This window comes from Orbicella franksi, chromosome 2, assembly GCF_964199315.1.
Source record: "Orbicella franksi chromosome 2, jaOrbFran1.1, whole genome shotgun sequence".
Lineage (NCBI taxonomy): Eukaryota > Metazoa > Cnidaria > Anthozoa > Scleractinia > Merulinidae > Orbicella > Orbicella franksi.
The window spans coordinates 16136785-16162011 of NC_138146.1; the positions used below are offsets into that span (position 1 = coordinate 16136785).

At 39.5% G+C, this 25227-nt stretch overlaps 2 protein-coding genes across 2 annotated transcripts in view; both read right to left on the bottom strand.

Moving 5' to 3' along the window:
* Positions 1-2415: 2415 nt before the first annotated feature.
* LOC145478279 (methylated-DNA--protein-cysteine methyltransferase-like) lies at positions 2416-4393 on the bottom strand. The gene has a single exon (XM_081456245.1). It carries the CDS (start codon positions 3885-3887, stop codon positions 3372-3374), a length of 516 nt encoding a protein of 171 aa, XP_081312371.1. The 5' UTR covers positions 3888-4393; the 3' UTR covers positions 2416-3371.
* A 2471-nt stretch (positions 4394-6864) lies between these two features.
* The window catches only part of LOC145478246 (erythroid differentiation-related factor 1-like), a 32972-nt gene continuing 14609 nt past the window's right edge, over positions 6865-25227 (bottom strand). Inside the window, exons 8-27 of the mRNA XM_081456192.1 lie at positions 25168-25227; positions 22889-23123; positions 21974-22098; positions 21237-21348; positions 20223-20285; positions 19878-19962; positions 19204-19256; positions 18375-18433; positions 17701-17742; positions 15991-16060; positions 14863-15045; positions 14159-14215; positions 13645-13710; positions 12640-13057; positions 11772-11991; positions 10933-11172; positions 10209-10344; positions 9276-9434; positions 8474-8644; positions 6865-8075 (exon numbers count right to left, since the gene is read on the bottom strand). The exon at positions 25168-25227 is cut by the window's right edge and continues 20 nt beyond it. Coding sequence (XP_081312318.1) covers positions 7479-8075; positions 8474-8644; positions 9276-9434; positions 10209-10344; positions 10933-11172; positions 11772-11991; positions 12640-13057; positions 13645-13710; positions 14159-14215; positions 14863-15045; positions 15991-16060; positions 17701-17742; positions 18375-18433; positions 19204-19256; positions 19878-19962; positions 20223-20285; positions 21237-21348; positions 21974-22098; positions 22889-23123; positions 25168-25227 — 3151 coding nt within the window. The 3' untranslated portion in view covers positions 6865-7478. The remainder of the gene's footprint in view (positions 8076-8473; positions 8645-9275; positions 9435-10208; positions 10345-10932; positions 11173-11771; positions 11992-12639; positions 13058-13644; positions 13711-14158; positions 14216-14862; positions 15046-15990; positions 16061-17700; positions 17743-18374; positions 18434-19203; positions 19257-19877; positions 19963-20222; positions 20286-21236; positions 21349-21973; positions 22099-22888; positions 23124-25167) is intronic.

Here is a 25227-nt window from a genome sequence, read left to right on the forward strand (position 1 = left end):
GGATTAGGAGAAAGTTTAATAATAATATTCATAATAATAATTATAATAATAACCTACTGGAAGACATTGTATAAGCACAGCATTTTAAAATGTCAATTCAGCATGATAATTTCTGAAATTTTTTTAACAAGTATTTTTCATGATCAGAAACAGAATACCAAGTGAATTTAGTCTGATGCAATTCAGTGTAACAGCCCATTTCAAAATTACTTGCCTGATAAGTTGAGTTGTACGACACTAGGTCCAACTAAAAATGTAACTTACAAATTGTATCAATAACAACATTTAAAGCTATAGGCTTTTGTGAAACCCATTTGTGTTTTAAAGTCAGTGGTATATTCCATAAGGTTTGGAAACAGCAAGAAAGATTGAAAACCAGTTACATTTGTGTGTAAACTGATGCAAGAGTAATCAAGGCATCCAGTTACAGCAGCAACTACAGCTGTAATGTTATTGCATTATTGCTATAATAATTAATTATTGGACACCCAGATGAATATGCTCTTATGTAGAAAAAAAGACATGGGAAACAATTGAAAGATAGAATTCAGTAACCGTTTCAATCCTGTGTGAATTGAGATCACTTATTAATATATTTGATGCTTAATCAAATAGTTAAATGGAAGATCCTCCTCTACATTTTGATGGTTTTTATCTTGAAAAATGAATTTATAAACATGCATATTTCATGTTTTTGATTAAAGATAGAAAGGTACAAAGAGTGGCAGAAATTAGTCTTGGGCTCTCGATCAGAAGGTCCGATGCATTTCACTTATGTAGTGTCTCTGCTCACACAAGCATTATTTTGACATGTCAGCTTACTAGGGGAAGAAGCAATTACCTTTTCTTAACTTGTCCAATATTCTCTAAAGATTTTGCTGGGTAAAAAGGGTCAAGTAATATAACATGATCCACTTTATAGTTCACCACTAAATTTTCTCCAATTCTCATTGGTTTAAATTGATCGCTTGACACGATAGTGTTTGTTCGTGGAGAGACACTATCAGGCCATAGTGCCCATCCGAGGAAAATACCCAGATGGATAGTACTCGTCCGTGAAAATTTTTCTGTAAACAAGTGGGCTTGTAGAAAATAAACAATTGAAATTGTATTTAGTGGGTTTCTGTTGTCTTTTTCCAATTTTACATTTGGTTGTCACGGCTTTCACCTAAAAAAGTTAATTCAAAAAAATAAATTATTCTAAATAATAATTCAATATGATTTTTGAACTGGCACACAGAAGAAAATTCAGTGGTGAACAATTAAAGACAATAGAGTGTTTCTGACTTGGAACTATCGGTCTGATAGTTGCTCCTTGGAAATTTGATGTTCTTAAAACTAGCATATTTGCCCTTGAAACTTTGCCTCTCGGGCAAATATTTGTTTTAAGAACATAAAATTTCCACGGGGCAACTATTAGCTGATAGTTCCTTGACAGAAACACTCTATTGTTTAATTAGTGCAACTCCTCGGACAACCACATTTCACTGCAAGTTAAAACATTGCCCAAATTCACACCATTCAGCAAGTTCCAAGGTGCTGAGACAAGGATAAATTGGTCAAAGTCTATGCAGCACGTTGCTGTGGCTTGCAAAACGGTAGTAAAACATTTGACCAATGCTTTTCAACTTGCAGATCAACATATTTTTTTGGACAAAGTATTGTAAGGAAAATGATACCTGTATTGATAAGAAGTTAAAGAGGAAGTGTGTAACTATCATGGGATCAATCATGGCACTTAGCCATCAGCTAATAAGATTAGCTATCTGTCAGCAAATCTGTCAAAAGTCAACTTAATTTAATGAATGGGATTATCATTTTCAGCTTTGATATATCCCAAATCCTTTTTGCACTTAGCAATAAATAAAAGGAACTTGTCCAAAGGAATGGCTTTTAGCAGGTTATTTAGTCAATCTGCAAGTCACAGAGCATTGTACACAATAAGATTGTACCATTTGTGGCACAGCGAAAATATAAGATTCAACTGATAAATTCTAGGACTGAGAAAGATAAAATTAAGATGTTTCACAACAACAGGTCATTATGAACAAGTCTTTGATTTTAGTTTGTCATAAATGGCAACAGAAAATTTAACTCTGTAAATATAAGTAGTTTTTTCAATATTTTGATCATATGTCAGGTGAGTGGTCTCTGTGAGGTAGAATTCTCCTGATGTGTGCTTGACAATTTTACATTGACTGATACATGTGAAGTTGAAAAATTAAATTGTTTTACAGGCATTATATTTTGTGTTACAACTGTCAACCCAACCAAACACCTTAACGACTCCAAACAATGACACAAACATGTTCCTTCCTAACCTCAGAAATTCCAATTTTTTATCCTTTATAAAATGATTTCCCTGAAATGGTAACAATTCATCTTGATCTTAAAAGACACGTTTCTCCGCTTAAATATCTACAATAAAACTTTACTAGCATTTAATAAAATTAAATGATAAACTTTGTAACTGACAAAAGAAGAAAGAAGTTTCTCTTGCTCTGTTTAAACTATAAATACTTTAACCATGTTTTTAGAATTACCATTTAGGCCTCCTTTAACTGTAAGCAAACCCAACATGTGTTTCTGACTTAATACGCTCATACATGTACATGCCTTAATTAGAGACAGCTACATGACCTATATACATTTAGATGTTCTCACATTAACTAATAACTTACACAAAACATTTTAACATCTTGGAATTTTTCTAATATTCAATGAAAAAGTCCCAATTTGTAAGGACTGGTGTAACAGTAACTTCCAATGAAATAATAAACACCTATTTTTAAACAGACAACAATAGCATTAGCTATTAAAATATCAAAAATTCCCCCTCCCAAAAAGATAAGACTTTGAAGGAAATAACATAATGGATATTGATATACTTGGCTTTGCTTTGCGGATTCACAATTACTTGGCCAACATCACGCCGTTCAATATTAGTACAGGCATTAAGAACAAGCATCAAATTGCTAACTGACACAAAATTATTAGAAACATGACTAAATAAGGGGCTGGTCTTACATATAAATATCCAAAGGAGGGTTGCTGGCGGGGGGTTTCTGATATTTTTTCTGTTTGAAAACATTACAATAGCTTGAGCCAAACAAAAAGAAAATGGGGGTCTTCAAATTTCTGACATTTCCAAAGTAAAATTTTCCAGTTGTCTCAGGTTTGTAGAGGATTGATTCGACATCACAACAGTTTTTGAGATATGAAGAAAAATGTTTCATTGCTTGAAGTTAAATTACAGTTATCTTTTGTCTCAAACAGGGTCACATTCTCAATACCATCACTCCACCATGTCTTCATCTACTGCCTCACCCCTACCCCCAGGGAGATGAGTTGCTTGTCTGCAACAAGGTTCTTCAATTGATGGCGTTTTCGTGTTGAAGTAGCCATTTTTTGGTAGCAGCTCCGTTAAATGAGCTATAATTTCCAAGATCACCATTACTTTTGACTACTCTGTGGCAAGGAACGATGAGGGGTATGGGGTTTGTCTTCATTGCTGTTCCCACAGCCCTGGCTCCCTTGGGGTTGCCCGCCATATTGGCAAGCTCTCCGTAAGTTACGGTTTCTCCAGCCTTCACTTGATCTTTGAGGATCTTCCACACTCTGCAGCAAAACGGTTTGTTCAGTTCAAAATCTTTGGTGTTCAAAGTTGGTAATTTAACTTTCGCCAAAGGTGAATTCGAGAAATATGCGTCCATCCAAGCGAAGCAGTCCTGGATGTGTTGAGTGGAACGACTCTTAGGGTCTAGCTTCTTGTTTTCTTGCGCAGCTTTTATCTTTGTTCCTTTTAGTTGAATGGATGTAACGCCATCATTATCGGCCCGGATTTCATAACCACCAACTGGAGACTCGAAATATCCTACTTGCTTCATCTTTGAGCTCACTCACTCGCTCGCCCTTCTTAGGAAAATGGCGCGAAAATTAAGTGCCTGAATACCTTAAAAGGGAAAACAATCCTAATTTGGATATGCTACTCTCACAGGCAACCCAAAGGCAGCCCAGGTTTCTGCCAGAAAGATCCATGTGGAACACGAATATTGTTTCACAGACGTTTATTTATTTATTTTTTTTGGCAAGAATTATTTTGCGTTTTGGCTCGTTTATATCCCACGCGCCGGGTTAATATTGTTTTGCTAAATGTTGGTAACACTTAGCACCGCAAACTTGCAACACTTTATTTGCAGCAAGACACGGTTGGTCACGCATGCGGTAACAGTGGGCTTCAACTTTGAATGCAACAATGCTGCGAGACAAGTTGAAGGAAAATGTTGCCTCCTTGGATTGATTATTTCAATTCCAAAATTCGAGAAGATGACGATAAAAATAGTTGACTTTACAAGCGCGCAAAGTTACATGTAAGCTATTTTACCTTCAAAAATGGTCTGAAAGGATCCGAATTTATTGCAAAATGTGTGAGTCCTTTCTTCAAAGTTTTTCATTTTTAATTGGTCAAATTGTAAAATTCTATTCTCAGTGTAAGAGGGATGAGGTGATCTTCGTGCCTTTAGGGGTAAAATTTCCGGTTCGATACCACTCAGTGCGTTTAAAACTGAGATACTAGTAATCACTATGGACCCACTGTGTAATATATTGTCGAGTATGACATGCTGGTTGACGGCCTCATCATTAAGGTACTAAAAATAGCTTTAAACTGAATCATTGCTTTAAACCGTAATGTACTTTATTTCTGTACAAAATGTAGTATAAAACCATCCTGTTACAGCAACTCTTCTTGTAAGAGTGTCTGATTGACAAGTACAAATTTTACATTAAAATTAAAAAAGAACAACTTGAGAGACATCAGTTTTAGAAACCCAGCATCTCTGTTGCCAGAGATTTCTTTTATATGCCTGTTCTTATAGAGGTGTAGTGGAACCTTGAAGGATTTGTTAAAAAGGTGTATTTTTAACTGACAGAGCAAGGTGGCTCAGTTAGATCTTAAAAGAGAGGCACATTTATATTTGAATGGTGTGAGGCCTAAAAAACCAAAGGAGGCATATAAAAAAGAGGGAATTGTTTTTAAATAATATCGGTTGTTTGATTTTATGCTTTATATATTTTATATATATATATTTTAAGAAAATTAAAATTAAAATTAAAACTAAAAAAATAATTTTTTTAGCTCCTTAATTTTTGTTTAGAAACAATCGGGAAAACGGTTGAACAGTTCATCCACAAAAGTTTCTTCCTCCTTAAGTTGTTGTGGGGCATATGGTTTTACTCTGTGTCCAGCAAATCGGATTCTTTTTCCATGGATTCTTGAAGGAAGCCTGGATTGGACCATTCCTTTACAATTAAATCGCTTGATGATTGGTCCAATGTTCACAACACAACAGTAAGCATTGTACACGAAAACGGCCAGCACGCCTCCAAACATCAGTACTGGGACCGAAACAGCGAGCAACGGCACTAGACATATCACAAGTACTCCCCTGAATACTGTCAGCGCTGTGAAGACGATGACCACAAAGGAGCCGAATACGAACGATACGAAGACGATCACAGGGAGGAAGCTAAAGCTGAAGACAATAACCAAGAACATTGCGATCACAGGATGGGAGTGACTAAACTCATTAGCTTGTCTGCATATACGCACGGCTTGACAATTTTCTAGACTCTCCAAGCAGTAGGCTTGGTAGTTCTTCATGGTCTCCCAGCGGTCAGTCAGCAACTGTGGAAGTAACTTGTCAATATCCATGGCGAGAAAGAAAACTAAGGAAGGCAAAGAAATACAAAGTTACAGTGGTATTATTAACCACGCTCTTCTTGTGTTGGGAAAATGTATCGTTTTGGAAAACAGGCCCACGGTATTGTTAAGAGAGGATCGGATTTTTTGATTTCAAAAGAAGGAGCATCTGGTTAAGACGAAGTGTGCGCCTATTTTTGTCTTTCTTTCGTGTGCTGACTCACTAGGTGCGCGGCGCGATTTTCATGTTCCCACTCTATCGCGCATGTGCTATAAGGTAATAAGCTTTCCTTCTAACAAATTAAACCACTCCCAAATCAGTGAAACTGATTTGCATTCGCAGTTTGGACGTTTGGTCAAATTCACACTCACCTGACAGTGTGTATGATCCCACGCTTAGAAAACTCTCTTCTTTTCTTATCAAGCTAGCTATAAAGGACTCCAAAAAGTGACTTTGCTGGATAACTCGCGAACTAGACCGAGAAGTATGATTCAACTACGACATTGGGATTCATGACATGCAGTCAATTATTACGTCACCTTTTGGTCATACGAATACCACGCACGCGCAGCTTAACGTTTTGATTTTGGACGAGCCATAATTCCATCTATTGTAATTCTGAGTAACCTGGGACCAAGCTTTCGTTCACCGCCTTTAAATGACCAAAAAAACGAGGGTAGCGCATTCTAACAAAGAAACACCAAGGATAGAAGAGGGAAAATGGAGTGCGTCATTTGCAACGTAGTGTATTTCGCCCAATCAGCAACAAAAAAGTTCGCGTTTTTCCACCCTTGGCATGGCTTCTAGTCTTTTCTTTGCGGTCCGATTGTTTGTAGGTTTGTTTGCTTTGTGTTTTTGCTTGTTTATCCCGATAGAGCAAAAAAGACAGGTTTACTTCAAAAAGGAGGGAGCAGCCCATGCAGCGAACAAGCCCCGTTTTCTAATCCCCGCCCCTAGTCCTGTATAGCGTTGGTTGATAACACTTAAATTAGCTGTGACTTTGACCAATAACCTAGAGGATGGAGAGCAATACAGTTAACTCGTGAGTGAACCTCACTGAACTAAATCAGGAAAATTGAGATAATTACACATGGCGAATTGTCTAAGCGTTAGAACTAAACCCTCCATTAGACACTAAAGATTCAACTCATATTTTATCAATTTTTTAATCTCAGTTTTAGTGTGTAAATCATTCATTTCTTTTGAAAAAATATATTTTTAATGTTTAGCCCTCTCTGAACATTGTTTTATCCTTGATGTTACAGCAGTGGAGATGATTTTTCCACCTTAAACATCTCAGTTAAAAGACAGGATGATCGAACAAGTCAAGTGAGCAGTTTTCACTTGTTCGCCAAAAGTGAGTTGACTCTGAGTTTGTACAGTTGTGTAGTAAAATCAAATCTCGTGAAAGTCGAACTAATCAACAGGAATATGCACCAAACTTAAACCAATTGTGGTGTGCGTTGCCATAAGTGCCTATAACCGGTTGCCACACTCAACAAAGAGTAGGAAATGTTTAGGAGGCCTTATGTGACACCTAGTCACGAAAGAGATAAATGAGGGTGAAGGGAATGTTTCTGTCAGCGCGCAGCGAGTGACTCGTGTCGGTTCCACCACAGCACCAGCTACAAAAAGGATTTCCCATATCCGCCACTGTCTTTTCGCAAACTTTGTTTATGTATACTTTCACCGTGCTTCTCCTGAAAATTACTGGTTCACGATCTCTAATGACGGTCTTACACTCGTTTCACGCTTTGACTTGCCACTTTTCAAATATCACTTGGATTTGTGCTTAATTTCCTGCAGCTTTTGAAGCGTTTCTGCTAATCTTTGACATTTTTTAACAATGTCTTCATCCCCGCTAGTGCTACTGCTCCGTAATGCCACAGAGTACATCTGCTTGGCCGTTTCCAGTCCTCCCCAGTCCCTGCCCGATCTTCCCTTATTCTTGAGCAAACTGTTCGCTTTTACGAGTTCTTTCAAAACGTTCGTGAGACGCGATTCCAAAATCGGAATCAACGTCCGCACCTCTTCCCATTTGATTTCAGAGTCGTCTTTCGCGTGAACCTTGGAGCTTTCTTCGCTCTTTGAGCCTGTTGCAGTTTCGCATTTGCTCCTCTCAACATCTGTTAACGTCCCTAAGTGTTCTAAAGCTCTCTTAGTATCAAACAAATGATCCAGAGCTGCCTGTAGACTTCGAATAGCAGCTGCTGACCCACCGTAAGTTGTCACGTGATATTCACACATGGCGACCTGTTCCAGATGAACCCGTATCCACTCACAGGGGAACTGTTTTGGTTGTAAACACCCCACAGCCTTATTGTAATGAAGCTCAGCTAAAGAGCGCGCTTTCTTCTTTGAGTGATCAACAGCCTACAGAAAGAAATTCTGGTTTGTTAAAGGGTTACTTTAGACTAGTTCACTAACATGTTACTTGAGGTTTGAGTCTAAGACTATATGCTTTGAAAACGATTTTATAAAAAACATTACAGGCTCAAATCACCTAAAAGTAGAGATTATCAAACAGTCAGTCCGTCCGTCCGTCAGTCAGTCAGTCAGTCAGTCAGTCAGTCAGTCAGTCAGTCAGTCAGTCAGTCAGTCAGTCAATCAATCAGTCTGTCCGATTTTCTGTTGATCAGCCGGTTGGCCAGTCGATCAATAGGAAAATGACAAGCTTTTTATGGTTGCATGCGAGTTATTTAGAAAGGTTCTACAACTCTGAAGTTCTGCTCCTTCTTAGCATAAAGGAAGTGAGTTTTAACAAGTCTAACCTGGTTTCTATAAGAATTATGGTAAAGAGACGCCAGGCGATGGTGTATTGAGGCAATGCGATGATATAGCTGCTGCCTAGACTTGGCGCTAGTGTAGAACGCAGACCCAGCGGCAGTGGGCTCCAACAACCGGAGTGCTTTCATCATCAGCTCAGTAACTTCTTGCTCAACCTGACATAAATACCAACATTTGAAAAACCAAGGTCTAGTTCAAAACTAAAAGGACTGAAACAATCCTCGGCGATGGTTGAGTCGTAAAGTTACAAGTAAGACCGGGGCCGTGTTAACTTGCGATATCCGCACGCTACACGATGAAACCAGTTTAAAGATAAAAGTGATTACGGACTCCTATAAATTGAACGTTAGCCTGATAGGTAGAAAAAGAAAAAGTTGGCTCTCGACACAAGACCAGAAACCACGTACACAACGTGACAATACATACAGAAATATTTACAGCACAGTAGTTTCCTTTATGAAGCTAACCCTTGCTGAGACACTGGTTGAAATACGTAAGAATTTGGGGTTAGGGTTAGGGTTGGTGTATCTAAAAAACCTCGAGGGTATAGTAAAACTATCATTTCCACAGATCTTGTTTCAATGCAATTTGCGTTTTGTAGGCGTAAATTTACTTGTGTTATGTTTCAGCAAAGTGTCCAAAATTGTTGTTCGAAATTTCTCCGAAATGCGGTATAAAGAGTCCGAGAATGAAACGTCCGAAATTTTTTGCATGTAGTTAGTATGTCCAAAGGACTGTTCTAATAACAACTAGATACTGATAAACTGCCTATGTGTAATCCGTTACCTGCTCCTGAGCATAAGATGATAAAGGAGCATAATCCTGAAGCAGCGTGCCCATTGAATAGTAGGAGCCTGATAGTTCCCACGTGACGGTGTCCCAGACCTGTGGGCTTTTTTTCCTCTCTGACAAACAGCGAAACGCCCTGTTGTAGAACTCAAACGCCTGGAAAGAGAGAACGGCAAAACAACAAATGCAAACTTGTTTGGTTGCTCGAGGCTAAACGATATACAACAACAGCGTACATGGCATGAATGCACAACAAGTGGACTACGAGTGGTCCATCTTGTACTCAAGGTCCTCTCTCCTCTGCAGAGGTTCAAAGGGGATATTTCGGGTGGGGAGGATCCGCTGAACAATATGAGTGCAGGCGCAGGGTTACGTGAAGGGGATTCATTCGACTTTGCGCCTGCACTCACCTCGCACAGCGGCTTTCTATAACGAATGATTCGAACCTGGCGGAGGAGAGAACTCAAGATTTACTCGAATCAAATAGATGAAACTGCTCGCAGTCTTGAAAACAAGTGACGTAATTATTTTCTTAGAAGAAATAGAATTATGGCCATTAGTTGTTTTACCACGGTACAGAACGAACTGTTTTGACATCATTAAGGAAGCACGATTATTGAGTTTGCTGTCTGACCCAGCACCATTCTATTCTGAGAGATGATGAACACTATCTCCACAAGTATCGTAATAAACCAATTAGAACTCTATGCAAGAACACGTGACAACGTAACGGCTGGAAATGGCGGGAAAGTGGCGTCAAGCAAATCAGGATTTTCAAAGAAGACAACGTGACTGGCCAGAGCATTTTGATATGGACTAATCAAAGATTTCGCTCCGCTCAGCAAACAAAACTGAACTTTCCATCGACAGCTGGTCGACACAAGCTAATGGGACTACATGGAAGATGTAACATTAAAAACAGTCCGGAACCTTGTTAAAATAACTCCTCTCTTCCTGGCTGAATTCTCCTCTTCTTCCTGTCAGCTTGGTTTCCACGCCACCCACACCCTGAGCGCACAGTCGCATTAATCTGCCTAAATTGGACAGTAGTAACGCCTTGTTCGCACTGGAGAGAGAATAGACAACGCAGTGATTATAATGACATGAACAGATTCTACTCTTTCTTTTTGATGGTAACGATAAAGAGTGTGGTTTTATTGAGCTTATGAAAAACACACGTCCGTCAGTCAAGGACGGTAACCGGAAGGGGATGTCCCTTTTTGGCGGGAAAACTCGTGTTTTCGCCTCTTTAGCTTGACGTGTGATGGTTTTCTTGCCAAAAGTAGGGATAGCCGACATCTGGCTGCCGTCTTCTCCAACTCAGTCACGGATGATTACGCTAAGGACGCAGAGAAAAGGGACTACGAAAGTGAAAGCTTTTTCAAAAACTTCTTCGGGCCTTACTTCCTTTGCGGTATACTGCTGAACCTTCTAATTTGGATTGGGACGCGCAGCACCTTGCAGTGCAGGCACTCCCGGCGGTAAAGTTGTGAAAGTGTTTCTTCTCGTTAGGATCAGTCGCAGATGAACGGGGAAAACTGGGGCGAGAGACATAGTAAACAAAGGGAGTGGTCGAGGCTACAAAATAGAGAAATTAGAGTCCGTGAAAATCATTCGCCTCTCTCCTTGTTGCTACAAAACGTTTGGTACTAACCTGTCATGCGTGATGTCAAAAGTGCGAATACCGCTTTCGAAACAAGAGAAGCTTCTCTTCCACAGTTCTCGTTCCAGAAAGGAGGGATCTGTGCCGCTGTCCATCATGGCAGCGGCCTTGTTCATATAAAGCACGCCCAGTTCGTTCTTGGCATTTCCCATGCGCCTCGTCAGGTTGACCATCAGCTCTACTTTAGTGTCTGTCGTCACTAGCTGAAGAGCTGCGTCATATAGACTAACACTGAAAGTCACAGAAGGACAAAGAATTAAATTGTGAATGTTGATTCTACGAGTTAACTAGACCACTTGGGGTGCACTGTTTCAGTAAGTAAAGCACAAATAATCTTTACGTATAAAATAAATATATAAATTTTTGTCTTTACGATGTCATTGTACAAACTTTTAAAAACGCAATTTTTAGCAAGTCAAACCCTTAGCATCAATACAAAGCAAAAATATTTTTTAAGATTGTCTCTTCTAGTACTATATCAAAAATACGGAGAGCAGCAAAGGGAACAGGCAATTTTCGAGGTGCTTTAGCCTCTGTTTCACGAGTCTTCATGCCAAACCATTCACATGAAAATGTGTTCCGCCTACACGTTTGTTCTCGGGCAAATCAAACTGATTTTCAAATGAAAGGGTGACTCGTTCAGTTTGAAACAGAGGTACAAGGTAACTTTTGTATTCTAGATACATGAGCCTCCTTATCGTATCACGACTTAGGGGATTTTCAGGGGGCGTACGAACCCCAAGCTAGGCTAGTTGTTATGAGCATTACTTGTTCATGACAAACATGACAGCACAATACAAACGCTAAAAAAGCGAGATCAGTTTTTTCACCTCTTAAGCAAATTTTTCTCCACCTCAGACACAAACTTGACGCTGGAAGAATGCTCCCCTTGACCAGCAATGCACTCCTCAACTGTTTCAGAAATGAACGCGTCTTCTTCGGATTGAAACTGATAATCTTCTTGATGAACAGCTAAATTCCCCTGACACTTAGACAACATTAGGTACGAGTCCCCACACACAAACAGCACAGAGATCAACAGCTGGTCGCCTGGATGAAAAAGTTGATGAAATAAAACTGCGCCATTCAGCCGAGATCAAATTAAAAATCTGGATGGTTGGTAAGGCTACGGGTACGCAGTTTTTGACAATATCAGAGGTTGCTAGGAAACAGGAAGTTAACTTATAACGTCATGCTGACCGGAGTTCGGCACGTGTTCATACTGTTTTCTTATTGGTTGAAAGGTATCGGAAAATCTAAAGGTCTTACGAAGATTGGCCGAAAATGACTTAAGCGAAAAAGGCACTAAAATAAAAGAAAAATTAAGCGGTCGAATAATACTGATGGTTGAACATCTAATACACGCTGTTCTCCCATTTTGCCTTCTCATGCTCGAAAAAATAAGACACCTCCCAAAATATCTACTTGTACGTTAAACCATCAAATAGGGTTGGTGTAACATGAAACACTGTGTAACGACGTATCTCTGTTAATTTATCAGAAAAGATAATACCCGCCACCTGGTAGTGCGACAACTTGAACCAGGGCACTTGTAAGAAAAAACGCTAATTGAGAACAATGGATAGAGGCTTGAAAACTGGGTGTTCAAAAAGTAAAAAGGAAACCGTTCTCCATTTTCTGTGTATTTTTGTCGAAAGCAAAGAACATGGTCAGAGTACAATAAATCCAGCTTATTACCTTTCTTAACGTCAGATTCCACCCTAAAGATCTGTGATGCCTCGAGGCACTTGAATGCAAGTTTACAGTTCTTTAAGCCGCGGCCAAACTTTCCGTTCGAATTGAATGTGCAAGCTAACGAGTGATACACTGCCGCTGCTTTGTAGAACAGTAACCCAGCGGTCTTCTCTTGCCAACGGGCCGGCCGTACAAGGACCAGCGGTGACTTCTTTCTCTTGTACGGATGAAGGTGCTTTGCAAATGTAGCAACAACTGCTTGCGGTGGACTGTGGCTAGATGCTTCGCCATCGATTCTGGCAGCCGGGGACTGGGGAGGCGAGGAGGGGCATTCTGTGGAGGAGCTGCTCTTTGCGCTTAAGTTTAGGACTTCCTCTTGAGAGGTACCTTCTGTTAAATGCTTCTTGACACACGAAAGGCCCTGTTATGAGGAAAGAAGAGAAGAACATGACATGGATTGTCTCAACGACAGTTTAAAGTAAAAAGGGCTAAAATACTGGACCTGTGGGTCATTCGTAGGTCACGTACCGTAATTTCGGGAGTATAGATTTCAACATTACAATACAAAAACAAAGACTGCAAAACCAGCGATGGCTAAGGACATGACCAGATCTTTACAACACCAACATCGACCACCGACCTAACGACTTTCCTTTACTACGAAAACTGGCATTTTTTGGCCATAAAAAAAGAAAGAAAAGTGACACGCGAGACCCCCTCAAGAAAGAACAGAAAAGATTTGTAACGTGCTAAGCAAAGGAACTTGATAAAAGCGATTGAATATGCAGCTACAGCCAACCCACAAGATCATCCGATTGAGTGCTTATGGGTAATTAAATTATGTGCGCACAAATATAACTGCTACAAAATTACGATACTGTTTTCATAGGTGTCTGGGCTCAGAGAATGCGATTATGTTCGCTTGTCTTCAAGAGATCGATATTTCATTATGCTGGTTTTACGCAGATAAGAGCACAATAGATCAAATAGAACTGAACCAGAACTTGCCTTAACGATATGCGATAGAGCCACCTTACATCGCTCTTCCACATTGCTTGGTAATGGCTTGGAAACCTAATCAGAGGAGAAGACAAATTGTTTAGGGAAAAAAAAACCAGTAACAGCTACAGTGAAACCTGTATTAAGCGGACACCCTTGGGACCCTCACAAGTGTCCGCTTAATGCAGGGTGTCCGCTCTAGACAGGTTCAGCAATAATAGTTAATTATTAACCCTTCTGAAACACAGTGTAACACAGTGTAAGATCAAACACTATTCATAGCACAATATCCAGTCAGTCAATGCATCAATCTGAAATAATCTACTTAGCTTTAAAACGACATCGCTGAACAATGTTAAAGGAGTCTAAGCTGAGCTTTTAGGAGTAAAAAGCCCTTGAAGCGTCCGCTTAATGCAGGTTTTGTGCAACAAAATGGCTCAATACTGGTGTCTGCGTCCGCTTCACAGAGGTGTCTGCTTTAATGCTAGAATCCTCCATACTTGTCAAAATCACAGTTTCTAACCTTAATCCAATCATCCTGCTGCGTCACAGGCGCTGACAACTTTGTTACGTCAAGCGACTATAAGGAAAACATGTTTAGAAAGATATCAACTTTGCAAAGCAAAATATTTTTGTATTGATTAGATAGAGGTGGAATTGCATGTGGTGGCAAGTAAGATTTCTGAATTCAGAAGAACCATAGACTACTGGGTCTGATCTGCAACTGTACAAGGATAATAAAATGGACCAGGAGGGAGGAATGCAGACAGGAAAACAGCAGATGCCAAGATTTGAAAGGAACTTACTTGGTGTATATCACACTGAATATAACGTAAACCACCAAAAGCAATCCCTGGTTGACTATTTCCGTCTCGTTTCGAGAAACTTTCGTCCCAAAATGAGTTTGATATAAAGGAAATAAAAAAGTTCTGCACCACACCTCAGAAGGAACATTAGACTTGGAAGTGGTCATTACCGACAGAAGTTAACCATTTTTGTGGGTTTAGTGTAGTACGTGTTACAGGCGGACTATGTCGAGCGTAGTGTTTCTGTAAAACCTTAGTTTCCTGTCCAAGTAAAAACTGGCTTGTGTGTTTTAGCGAGTCCTTGTTTCGTTTTGACTGAACTGGCAAACCCAAGAACTAATTTAAAGAAATGTCTAAGTTGCTGGCTCAATTCAAACACCACAGTAAAACCAACAGGACGAAAGATCTGAATACCAGGTACCTTTGAAGCCATCGCAGTATCTGCTTGATTTTCATCAGCAAAATCACCAGAGGAATTCTTCTCGTGGGCCGGTTCTTCGTTGTCATCCGCCTGTTGTTGATCAGTTGGGTTTATGGCAGGCAGCGCGTGTACATCGTCAGGTGAATATAGGTCAGACAACAAGTAGCTTGCCGACGTAAAAATCTGGCATAAAGAAGAAAAAAGAAAACGATAATAAATCCTTGGCCACCGTGGGCAGTATCAGTTACTGCATATGCAGTATCATAATAAAGTCCACAGCAATTTGCTCTACAGGGATCCGTGATTGATCTGTGATTGGTTATATGTTTATCGGTTTTAACAACTTCGTTCCTGGGGTCTGGAAACGGTTGCGATTTCGACTGATCTTGGTAAGCAAACAAACACCAAACCGAGACTACACGAATCTCTATAGAGTTACGTCACCAGAATGAATTCTCGGGTGCAGCTTCAGAAGTCTCAGTTCGGTTAGGAAGAGAGTCGAACGCGCGAACATAGAAGTCTCTGACCCACCACAGAACTATCATGACTCCCACAACTGGTCAGCGACATGCTGAAAACGAGGCCCTGACGTCTTGATTTAACGGAGGGTGAGCTGATGATTATTTTCCGGAAAGAACCGGTTGGAATGACCGTTGAATAATGGCAAGGGTTTTTTCAAAATCAGCAAACCAACCGAAAGAGGTGGCGCTTACCATTTACAATTCGGTTTCCCGTTAACGTTCTCTCGGGATGGAACTGCTAAATTGAGGAAATGGTAAAGAAATTCGACGTTCCGACCCGAACGGAAGGAGGGGTACTTCTGGAGGCAGTCCACAAAAAGGCTTCCCACGGATTTTCCAGAAAATTGTTCCATTTGCTCTCCGCCAGAAATTCTCGGAATTTTTTCAGAAATATTGACGACGAGCCTCCTGCTTCATGTCCTCTTTATAAAGATGTCCGTTAGAAAGAACTGAATGTACAGCAAGTGGACGAACAAAAGTGAAAAGGGGGAGAGTTTGTATGATGACAACCCAATGCTCACTCTACTATGCAAGGTTTATCATTTTTAAGTTTCAACTTCTGATCATTTCTAAGAACAAAGACAACGAGGATGGTAAAGAGGATTACCTCTGGGAATTTCTCATTGTCAAGAAGTAGGAGGCAGTTATTGAGTAACTGACGGGCTGTCCCTTGTTCCCTGAAATACAAAGCAAGAAAATTAACTTTAGTGGTACTGGGACGAAATTCGCATCTATCCTATCGCAGCCATTTTAAAACATAAAACAAGGTAGCCTTTGTGAGAAGAAAAATGCTGTTTACTACATTCAAATATCTCTTTTCACTCCAGAAATATTCAAGTTTTTAAAATATGTAAATTAGCCCAGTGATGACGTCATACACTCAACCAAATTTCGATCAAATATGATGAAAAAAGATATCTCAGCCAATTTGGATCAGAAATGTTTGATTCTTTGCAGTAAGATTCTACTAAATGTGCTCCACAATATGAGCTTAACAGTTTGGTTACCATGGCAACATACTGGGTTCCAGACCTCCCCAATATTAAAGGCCTTTCTGGCCACCTTTGGTGTTCCATTTTGATATTTACAAATTGTACCTCATATGCATGATCCAGCAAGCATATAAATATGTTAGCTCAAGTTTGCGGCCTCGTTTAATGTTTTGCGAGCTGAAAATCACTAACATATTGAAATCAAGTGGGTGGGGACTGGAAAAGAGTGAGTTGCCATGGGAACAGAATTTTATATAGCCGTAGGTGTGTATCCTGTAGAACTATCAGCCTACCAAGTTTCAATGGTCTGCGCTGCAAATTGACCAAGATAGCTCTATTTATATACTTGATATAAACTTGGGTTGAGTGCATGACATTATCAGTCATCTCATTTGCATATTTTACACATTTTTGAAACTTAAATATCTCCGGAACTAATGCGGACATTTGCAAACCGTAAACGGCGTTTTTATTCTTTCATGGAATTCTATGTGATACACCTAAAAAATCAAGGGGGGAAAATTTGATCATAGTACCACTTTAAACGAAAGCCTAAAGTAGAGATTTTCATTTCTTTATTTCTTAGTCAAACAAACTATGACGCTTTCCACTAAACACTGAAACCTCAGTCCACTTTGTCCACTTTAGGAGGCGTGCTGGCTTCATGGTTGGTCCGCTGGTCTCCAGATCGAGCGGTCCGAGATGGCGCCCTGGCTGGTGTCTTTGTGTTCTGTTCTTGGGCAAGACAAACAGTGTCTCACTCCACCCAGGGTACCGGCGAATTTGATGCTCAGGGGTAACCCTACGCCGATGGACTAGCATCCCATCCAGGGGAGATTAGAAATATTCCTGATCGATAACGGGAGACAAGCGCCGGCTTGATGGGCCACTCGGCTCAAACGCAGATGTTACCAACTTTGTCTACCACAAACACCATTTCTTAAAATCTGTTTCAGGCTTTTCTGATATTTTACCTCATTTTAGACAAGTTCTTAAAAGAGGCTATGTCACCATAAATTAAGTCATATTGTAATGCATAAAAGTAAAAGTTTACCAAAGTAAAAAAAGCAACAACAAAGAAGTAACAAAATTGAAAAGAAACATGTTTGCAAAAGTGTTTGAATAAATTTTTCACGTGTCAGAATTACTGATAAGTGTTGCAGCAAGAGCAAACCAACTAAAGGATTATAAATTTGGATATCAAGTGTCCCTAAGACAGGTTTTTTTCACCTCTGAGTGTCCAGGCCAAATGTTAACTAACACCCCCCCGGTACGTCAACACAGTAACGCCGCAATAGAACTAACAGAGTAACTTAGTGACTTACCCCACTCTCAGTGGTGACTGGTTCATCATGTTCTTTGCAACCCTGGTGGGGACGTATCAATTGATAAATTAAAGAAAAACAAAAACAAAAAAAACAGTAAAACAATAATTAAATGAATTGCTTTTCAATTGCTAGGTTAATTGCTTTTTGAAGATGAGGAGGAGCCCCTTCAGGGCAGGGCAAGAACGAGAAAGTGCCAACAACAACATGAACTTGCACATAACATCACCATAGGCAAAAGATGCAATATTCATCATTTCTTGAGCGTGCGACAAAGAAAAAAATCCGAGTACATGACAGGATTCGAACCCATGACTTCTCAGATACCAGTCGGGCACACTCGTAACTAAGCTACGTAGAGACTCATGAAGAACTAGGCATTTTACCCTCCCCCTACCATCCCCCCCTCGGGCCCATTTGCCAGGTTATAACTGATGCGATTCTAAAACGTAGCGATATCTGAAACACCATATTTAACGAGCAAGGGCCAGTAATTTTCTTTGCCGAGGAACCTAAGTATTTAAAACACTTGTAAAGAAATTGCAGCTTGATAGCTTGACACTTTTCAGGAATAGTCAGTAGCGTTCTCCGGCAGCACTCTGACTTAATTTTAGTGCTATACTTTTAACGCTGAATAGCTGGAATAGTTTAATGTTAAAATGCGATATACAGACCGGTAAAACAGCATAGCCACAGGCACGGTAAATAAGTTCTCTGTCTTGTCGTCCGTCCTCTGCGCAATATGAAAGTAAACAGATACATGACGAAAACGTAACTAACAACATACAGACTTGATGTCAGGACTAAATACCTGGACGGCTACACAAGATGAATCAACTACTTCAAATAGTTAAAAATATAGACATCGCACATGTCATCAACAATTCAAGTGAGAAGCTCGTTACTTTTTCTTAATTGAATGAGATTGGAATTCCTGTTTGCCATAGTCAACAAGATAAAAACTTAGGTGATAAACTCTTTGTAGGTGTACTTTATTTCCACTTACATGTAGTTTATAGATACGTGTTGATACAACATGATAAAGAGAAAGGTTTGATAATACCATTAAAGTTAAGTAGTGACCTTGTGCCAAAAATGGTATTCTTCTTTATCTCTTCAGTTACTTTGCCAATCAAAGATAAAATTCATATAGCTCCGCCATCTAAGGCCCCGTCCAAACTAAGCCAGAGAAATTTGACAACGCAACAATCACCGGCCATTTTGGTTTTGTGTTTGACGAAAACTCGGGAAGAGAAATCACGTGATTATCGTGATGTCATCGTTTTCGAAAAGCTCTTTTTTCAAAATGTTTTCCGTCCACACTAAAACACACAGTCGGCGTTTTTCAAATTCCTGCGGTTTGAAGAGCGTTATCGAAATGCTCCGTTTTTGTGCCGGATTAGTGTGGACGGTAGACCTAAGCGTACCAATAAAGCTGCGTTTTCAAATTTCCCCGGCGTAGGGTGGACCGGGCCTAAAGTCCTCATACAGTACAAGCCATACCTGTTGACAGATTGAGGTCAAATCATACAACTTTATGACGTCACTGTCAGTTGCTGTAGAGAGTAATGAGTACTCAATTTAATATAACTCTTTCAAGTATTACATCCAAACTTAAATCAAACTTCACGCTTTCAAGGAAGTAAACAAGGAAAACATGCGTTTATGTAACTACTTTAAACCCATGATTTGAGTGCAGCCTATCCATTTTTCAACAGAACTTTTACGTGGAATAGTTTGAAGCTGATCAGCCTTGACATATCAACAACAACAACAACAGTAACAACATAAGTCATATACATGTTTTTGCTCTTTAACTTGCATAATTAATAAAAATAAAAATAAATTAAGCGGATGGTCACCCAAAATGACAAAAAAGGTAAACAAGAACTGACTAATCCTGTAAGTTTTTGAACTGAAGTTGCTAAGCAACATGACGCCATCCTCATGACGTCATGCTGGGGTTATAAATAATGTTTTGATTGGAAAAAGTCCTAGTTGGAAACTTCCCTCGCGTAGCCTGGGAACACATACCAGGTCGGGCTGGGGTTGCTCTGCTCGCCAATCGTCTTTTTAGGCTATACCTCAGGAAGGCAAATGCTACTTCTTATACTAAAGACTGGCCGAAACCTGAACTTGATCCGCCAAATGAAACAAACATTAAAAAGGTACCATACCTTTAAACAGCCAGTAGGTGTGACCTTCACGAGTACAATTTGACTTCATGAAAGACAAGATATTTTGCGCTACATCCTTGATGACCTATAGTAGAAAGACCACAACAACCCACAGTTAAGACAATGATTGATTATCAGTGATGGATGAACATCAATACTTTAAAACAAACATTACAACATCCTCTCAGTGCTCTGACGACCATTTTGACTGATCTTTTATGAAGGTCGTATTAACAAAGTCGTCATATTAACTAGGTAGTCCCAGAGCGTGCTACCATTGTATGTGGAACTTACAGACGTTAACGACATTTTACATTGTAGAAAGTTGATAGCAAATGACTTAACCTTTGGAGAGAAATTGCTTCCTTCCAAGTTTGGCAATTCCTCTGTTTTGTAAAGATCATAATACTGCAGAATGAAAAAACCAACGTATTAAATTACTCTAATGTGAGAAAATAATGCTGATCTGAAACAACTTGTCACACTTGACAAATAGGAAATAGTACCAAACACCAATTATAGTTCCTCTCTTTGTTGGGGTGCGTAATTACCAGAATCTACCAGCAAACAAAATGCTAGAGAGTAAGCTGCGACGGACAAGTATCCTACTCAGGGGTCATAAACAATACAGAAACCAGGATAGGCTCTCACTGGTGGCATGGGCCACTTTGCACTGAGTGTAGATTTTACTTTCCACCAGATACCAATGTGTGGGAGGCACGGTGACCTAGTGCTTAGCACCCTGGAAACTGGATCAAGTGGTCTGGGGCCCATTTCTCGAAAGACGGCCCCGGACACTTTTCGGGTCCGTAAAGCCATTTTTAATTTCTCTGTATCTAAAATCTGAGAGGTGTACACGCATGAAACTTCTTGTTTAAAAAGGAACTCTTTTGATGTTACGAATATGTGAATAAAATGGCGCTGTAATCATCAGGTTTGGAGATTTTGCTACAACTTTCCGGGTGCAAAAACTTTTCGGACCTTCAAGAAACGGCTCCCTGCTCTCATTGCGTTGTGTTCTTGGGCACGACACTACGCTCGCAAAGCCTCTCTCGATGGATTAGCAGCCCATCCAGCGGGGGAGGGGGGTGGGGGGGATAGAAATACTCCTAGGCATTTCATGCCATGGAAACTGGAATAAGCTCCGGCACTCTGGACCACTTGGCTTGACATAGAGACACCAATGTGGTAATTGACCAATTTTCACCACACCACCATGCAGCCCTGCTGATGGCATCCTAAAGCAAACAATACTGTGAGATGCTGTAATCTTTCTGCAGTCATGTTGCAGCTCCTGAGCCAAATATTGTCCTGCCTGGCTCTCCCCATTAGAAACCATATTTTTCTAAGACAACTTACTTGCACAATCCCATCCAAGTGATAGCACATAGCGACCTCTGGAACATTACACATCAAGTTATCGAGCCAGTAATCTAACCCTGTCAGTACATTGATAGGATTGCCACACTCCCTAAAAAATGACCAACATAATGAGCACTGAGTATAGCAGTAAGCCACTGATTTTATCTTCTTTCCACCAGTTCAATCCTGTATCTAGAAATAACAATAATTATATCACATGCACATGGTGGGCAGATGACTTTAAAAGCATCTGGGAAGGGGGGGAGGACAGCTTCATTAGAAAGGTTTACACCAGAGGGGCAAGGCACTGGGCAAATTGACCAGCTGTGAGGATGATTTTGCCTGCCTGGTTTAGAAATCTACAGGAAGGTTCTTTTAAAAAGAAGTTTAGTTCAAAATGTTTTGCCTGCCTGAAACCAGTTGCCTTCCTGCCAGAAATGTTAAAGAAAATCTTGTATTAGAAGCAGATCTTATAAGAGAGAAGTAATGAGCAGTTCCAATTTTGTGAATTACCTAGCTAGCAGAACAGAAATTGGTTTGAAAAAAGAAGCAGTTTGAAAAAAAAAGGGTAGATCTATGTCTCTTAACTTTTATGTAAAGGGAGCAAAAAAATTCTTCAAATAAGTGGCAGGTTCGAATAAATCCAGGGTTCAAATAGTTGGTATACCACTATAAAGCTAATTAGGCATTCATGATAGTTCATTGCACAAGACGTCACTGACAAGTAAATTTACCTGAGCCTTAGGCTGACAGCAGGGTATTTGCCTCCTCCAAATATTGGAAGGTTGGATCCAACAAGCATTTGAATGTCTTCAAACTGCCACAGAACATTGTGCTGAAAGGAAGAGTCCTGTTGAAGCTGAAGAAAATAAAATCGAACCATTACACCTTTGTAAAAACTCCAATTTTCATAATAAATTAATTAGCACACCCATACACAGTGATGGGTATGCAGCTCGAACTGTACACATGAAAAAAACAACAATTAGTAATGAACAAGTAATGAATAGTTTACACTTTGTGATCTGCATGCAGCTGACATGAACTGAATCATTCGATCTGATTGGTTAAGTCAGCCATGAAGTGAACATATTTTTGCAGCATTTGAATTCATTTGAATGTTAATACTGGGCTGAAATTAAGTTAAGAGGCAATCACAATTATTGTGAATTGAATTTTCAACTTCAGACATTATATTTTTCCAGGGCCAAAATGATCAATCACCAACTTATTTTCCAAATTTTTTAATTTGCTCTTTTTAGCATAAAATAAATATCTATTCTTTAATACCATTCACTTGTGTGATATCAAGAGATAACAGGTACATCATTCAAAGGTAGATGGAAATTCTCAGAATGTCAATCATGCAAACTGCAGGTGCTTGAATGAAACTCGCACTTGCCATTTTCAATTTTTGGGCAAAAAGAGCAGTTTAAAGTTAAGCACCTGGGACTAGTTGTTCACAAAGTTGGACAATGCTACCCAGTGGATAAATCACTGTTCAGTGGATAGGTGTAGGCACAACAAACTACACTATCCACAGGATAGTGATTTTCAATTTTATCCAGAGGATAGCATTATCCATCCTTTTAACAACTCGAGCCTGGTGTTCAACTTTTTAATTTTCTTGTGAAACCAGTTATGACTACCTGAGGTAGAACAGGCTCTTCTTGTGAATCGTCCTCTAGGATTAGTGGTGCAAACAAATCAGTGCCCTCCTTAGCAGAGTCCACCGTTGTGCCTGGAACTGCATAGTCACATGTTGAGCCTTCACCCTCACTATAGGTGTCACTATCCACTGTGTGCCCAAAGGGTGTGGCTGTGGGTTCAGTGTAAGTTTTAAAGCTTGGGTCTGTCGAAGCATCTTTATTGAGATTCTGAATGCTAAATGGTAGACATAATACAACAAATAAATACAATAAGGCAGGAAAAAAAAATAACACTGTCTGCATTACTGATCCAAGATTTAACTCAGGGCTACAATTAGAAGCAAGCAACTGGCTCTTAAATCCAACTGTAGTAAGGATGACCGCAAACTGAAGACTCTCGCAGGTTCACCCATAATAACTTGAGCCTCCCTCCCTCAATAAGCTTAATGGCAGCCCTGCAACATCTTTACCTTCGATTGAAGGTAAAGATTCACTAACTACGGAATGATGGGGTGCTAGTAGTCTTCCAGTACTGTTCACCCTCTCATTAAAGTTCTTGAATATTATTACATGTATACGGCACACTGATTCTGAGATTTCCATTCATGATCGAAGAAGTCCAAAGGTAATGCCAAAGGCCTTACTGCCAAACTCACAAAACTGTGAACACCTTAAATTTATCTGGAATGTTTATTGTGTTATAACCAATCATGAGCAAGATCTTCAACCACAGAAACCACAGAGAATGGATGCATTGCATTAGTCGCAGAACTATAAATATAGTTTTGGTTTTTGCTATGTCCCAAGATACACCTTCTGTCTTTATATGGTACTGAAGGTCTACTAATTGCTATCCCTTTGTATCGAAAACCACATCCAGTACTAAGTTTGAGGGATTTTGGAAAACAAGAATCCCACCAATGCATACGGTTACTCAAGTGAAGCAACAGTTTATTTGACACGGGTATAATTAGGGATGAATAAAAATTTACAATTTTGGTGGTTTCGCTACCCTTGGTATCACCTTTGGTTAAACTAGAAACTAAATTTATTTTAGCAAATAATTACAATCCCTTGGGCCCAGTGATTTGGTGATCTAAACATCCTGGAAAGATTGACGATGATAAATGCAAATGTCTGCTAATTTTGGAATTAGTTGTGGCAAACAGCAAACATCTCAATTTTCTGCTGTTCCTTCCCAAAGAAATTTGCAATTGATTCATATATTGCAAAATATAATGGAAGACCATTTTCATCAATGTCACTCATCACTTTTCGGCATTATCAATAATGAAACAAAATAATGAAAGCACTGATTTGGATCGTTTCTGCTTGAGTGATTCAATGACCACCAGTCGCATTGGCCCAGCACCTTGGTTTGTGAAGGTAGTTTTTTTCACGTTAAAAATATCCCAAACCCTCTTTGCTACTGTTTAAATAGCCTGTAACAGAAATTATCTAATTTCTTGTATATATAACTGAAATAGAGGATTTATTTTGAGACCTTTTGAAATGAAACAAATTTGTTCCATGACTGATGGAAACTCATCTGTTTCTGTGGTTTCTGTGGTTAAAGATCACGCTCATGATTGGTTATAACACAATACGCATTCCAGACATGTTTTAGGTGTTCATGGTTTTGTGAGTTTGACTGTAAATATGTCAGCTATTATTTTTATTTTCAATAACTTTGATACTGAAACAAAGTTAATTTCTTTGTGAACGAATTTACTTTTTAGGTTAAAACAAGCATTATTATATGGCTGTGTCTCACAAGGACTCGGAAGTACAGAATTTGACTGGCTGAACTCAATATTGACCGCAGTCTACATTTTTCCATCTAGATCTAGCATCTAGTTTGGTTACATGTTGTGATGGAAAAGTTGCAAACCAAAATACAAAAATATTGACTAATTTCTTCTATGGAAGTTCCAAAAAGCCTGGCGAGCAAAAAAAAAAAAGCAAAGAAGAAGAAAAAACTTTGGCAAAGTTAAGTTCAGGTCATTGCCGTTTGGTAGCTAAGGAAAATGTCAGCTAGTACAAACCAGTCACATTAAACAAATTAAATTTTTCTTGTTTGCATGTAATAAATATCTCATTAACTGAGCTTTTATAGTCAGTCTTTATGGGAGAATCTGGACCTCTGCTGTGTGTACAGAGCTCACGGCATTCGGTCCGTACTCATGACCTTGGTCAAGATTCTCCCATACAGATCTCTTGCTCAGTTAATAAAGAGCTAAATAATAACTTTGTAATATTTGTGTTGCCACTCAATATACCTGTAATGCAGGAATTTTGAAAAGATGTGTCTTAGTCTTGCCTGATCCTTTTTCTTCTTT

Excerpts from the sequence above, each read along its gene's own strand:
- LOC145478279 (XM_081456245.1), bottom strand. The coding sequence starts at position 3,887 with ATGAAGCAAGTAGGATATTTCGAGTCTCCAGTTGGTGGTTATGAAATC.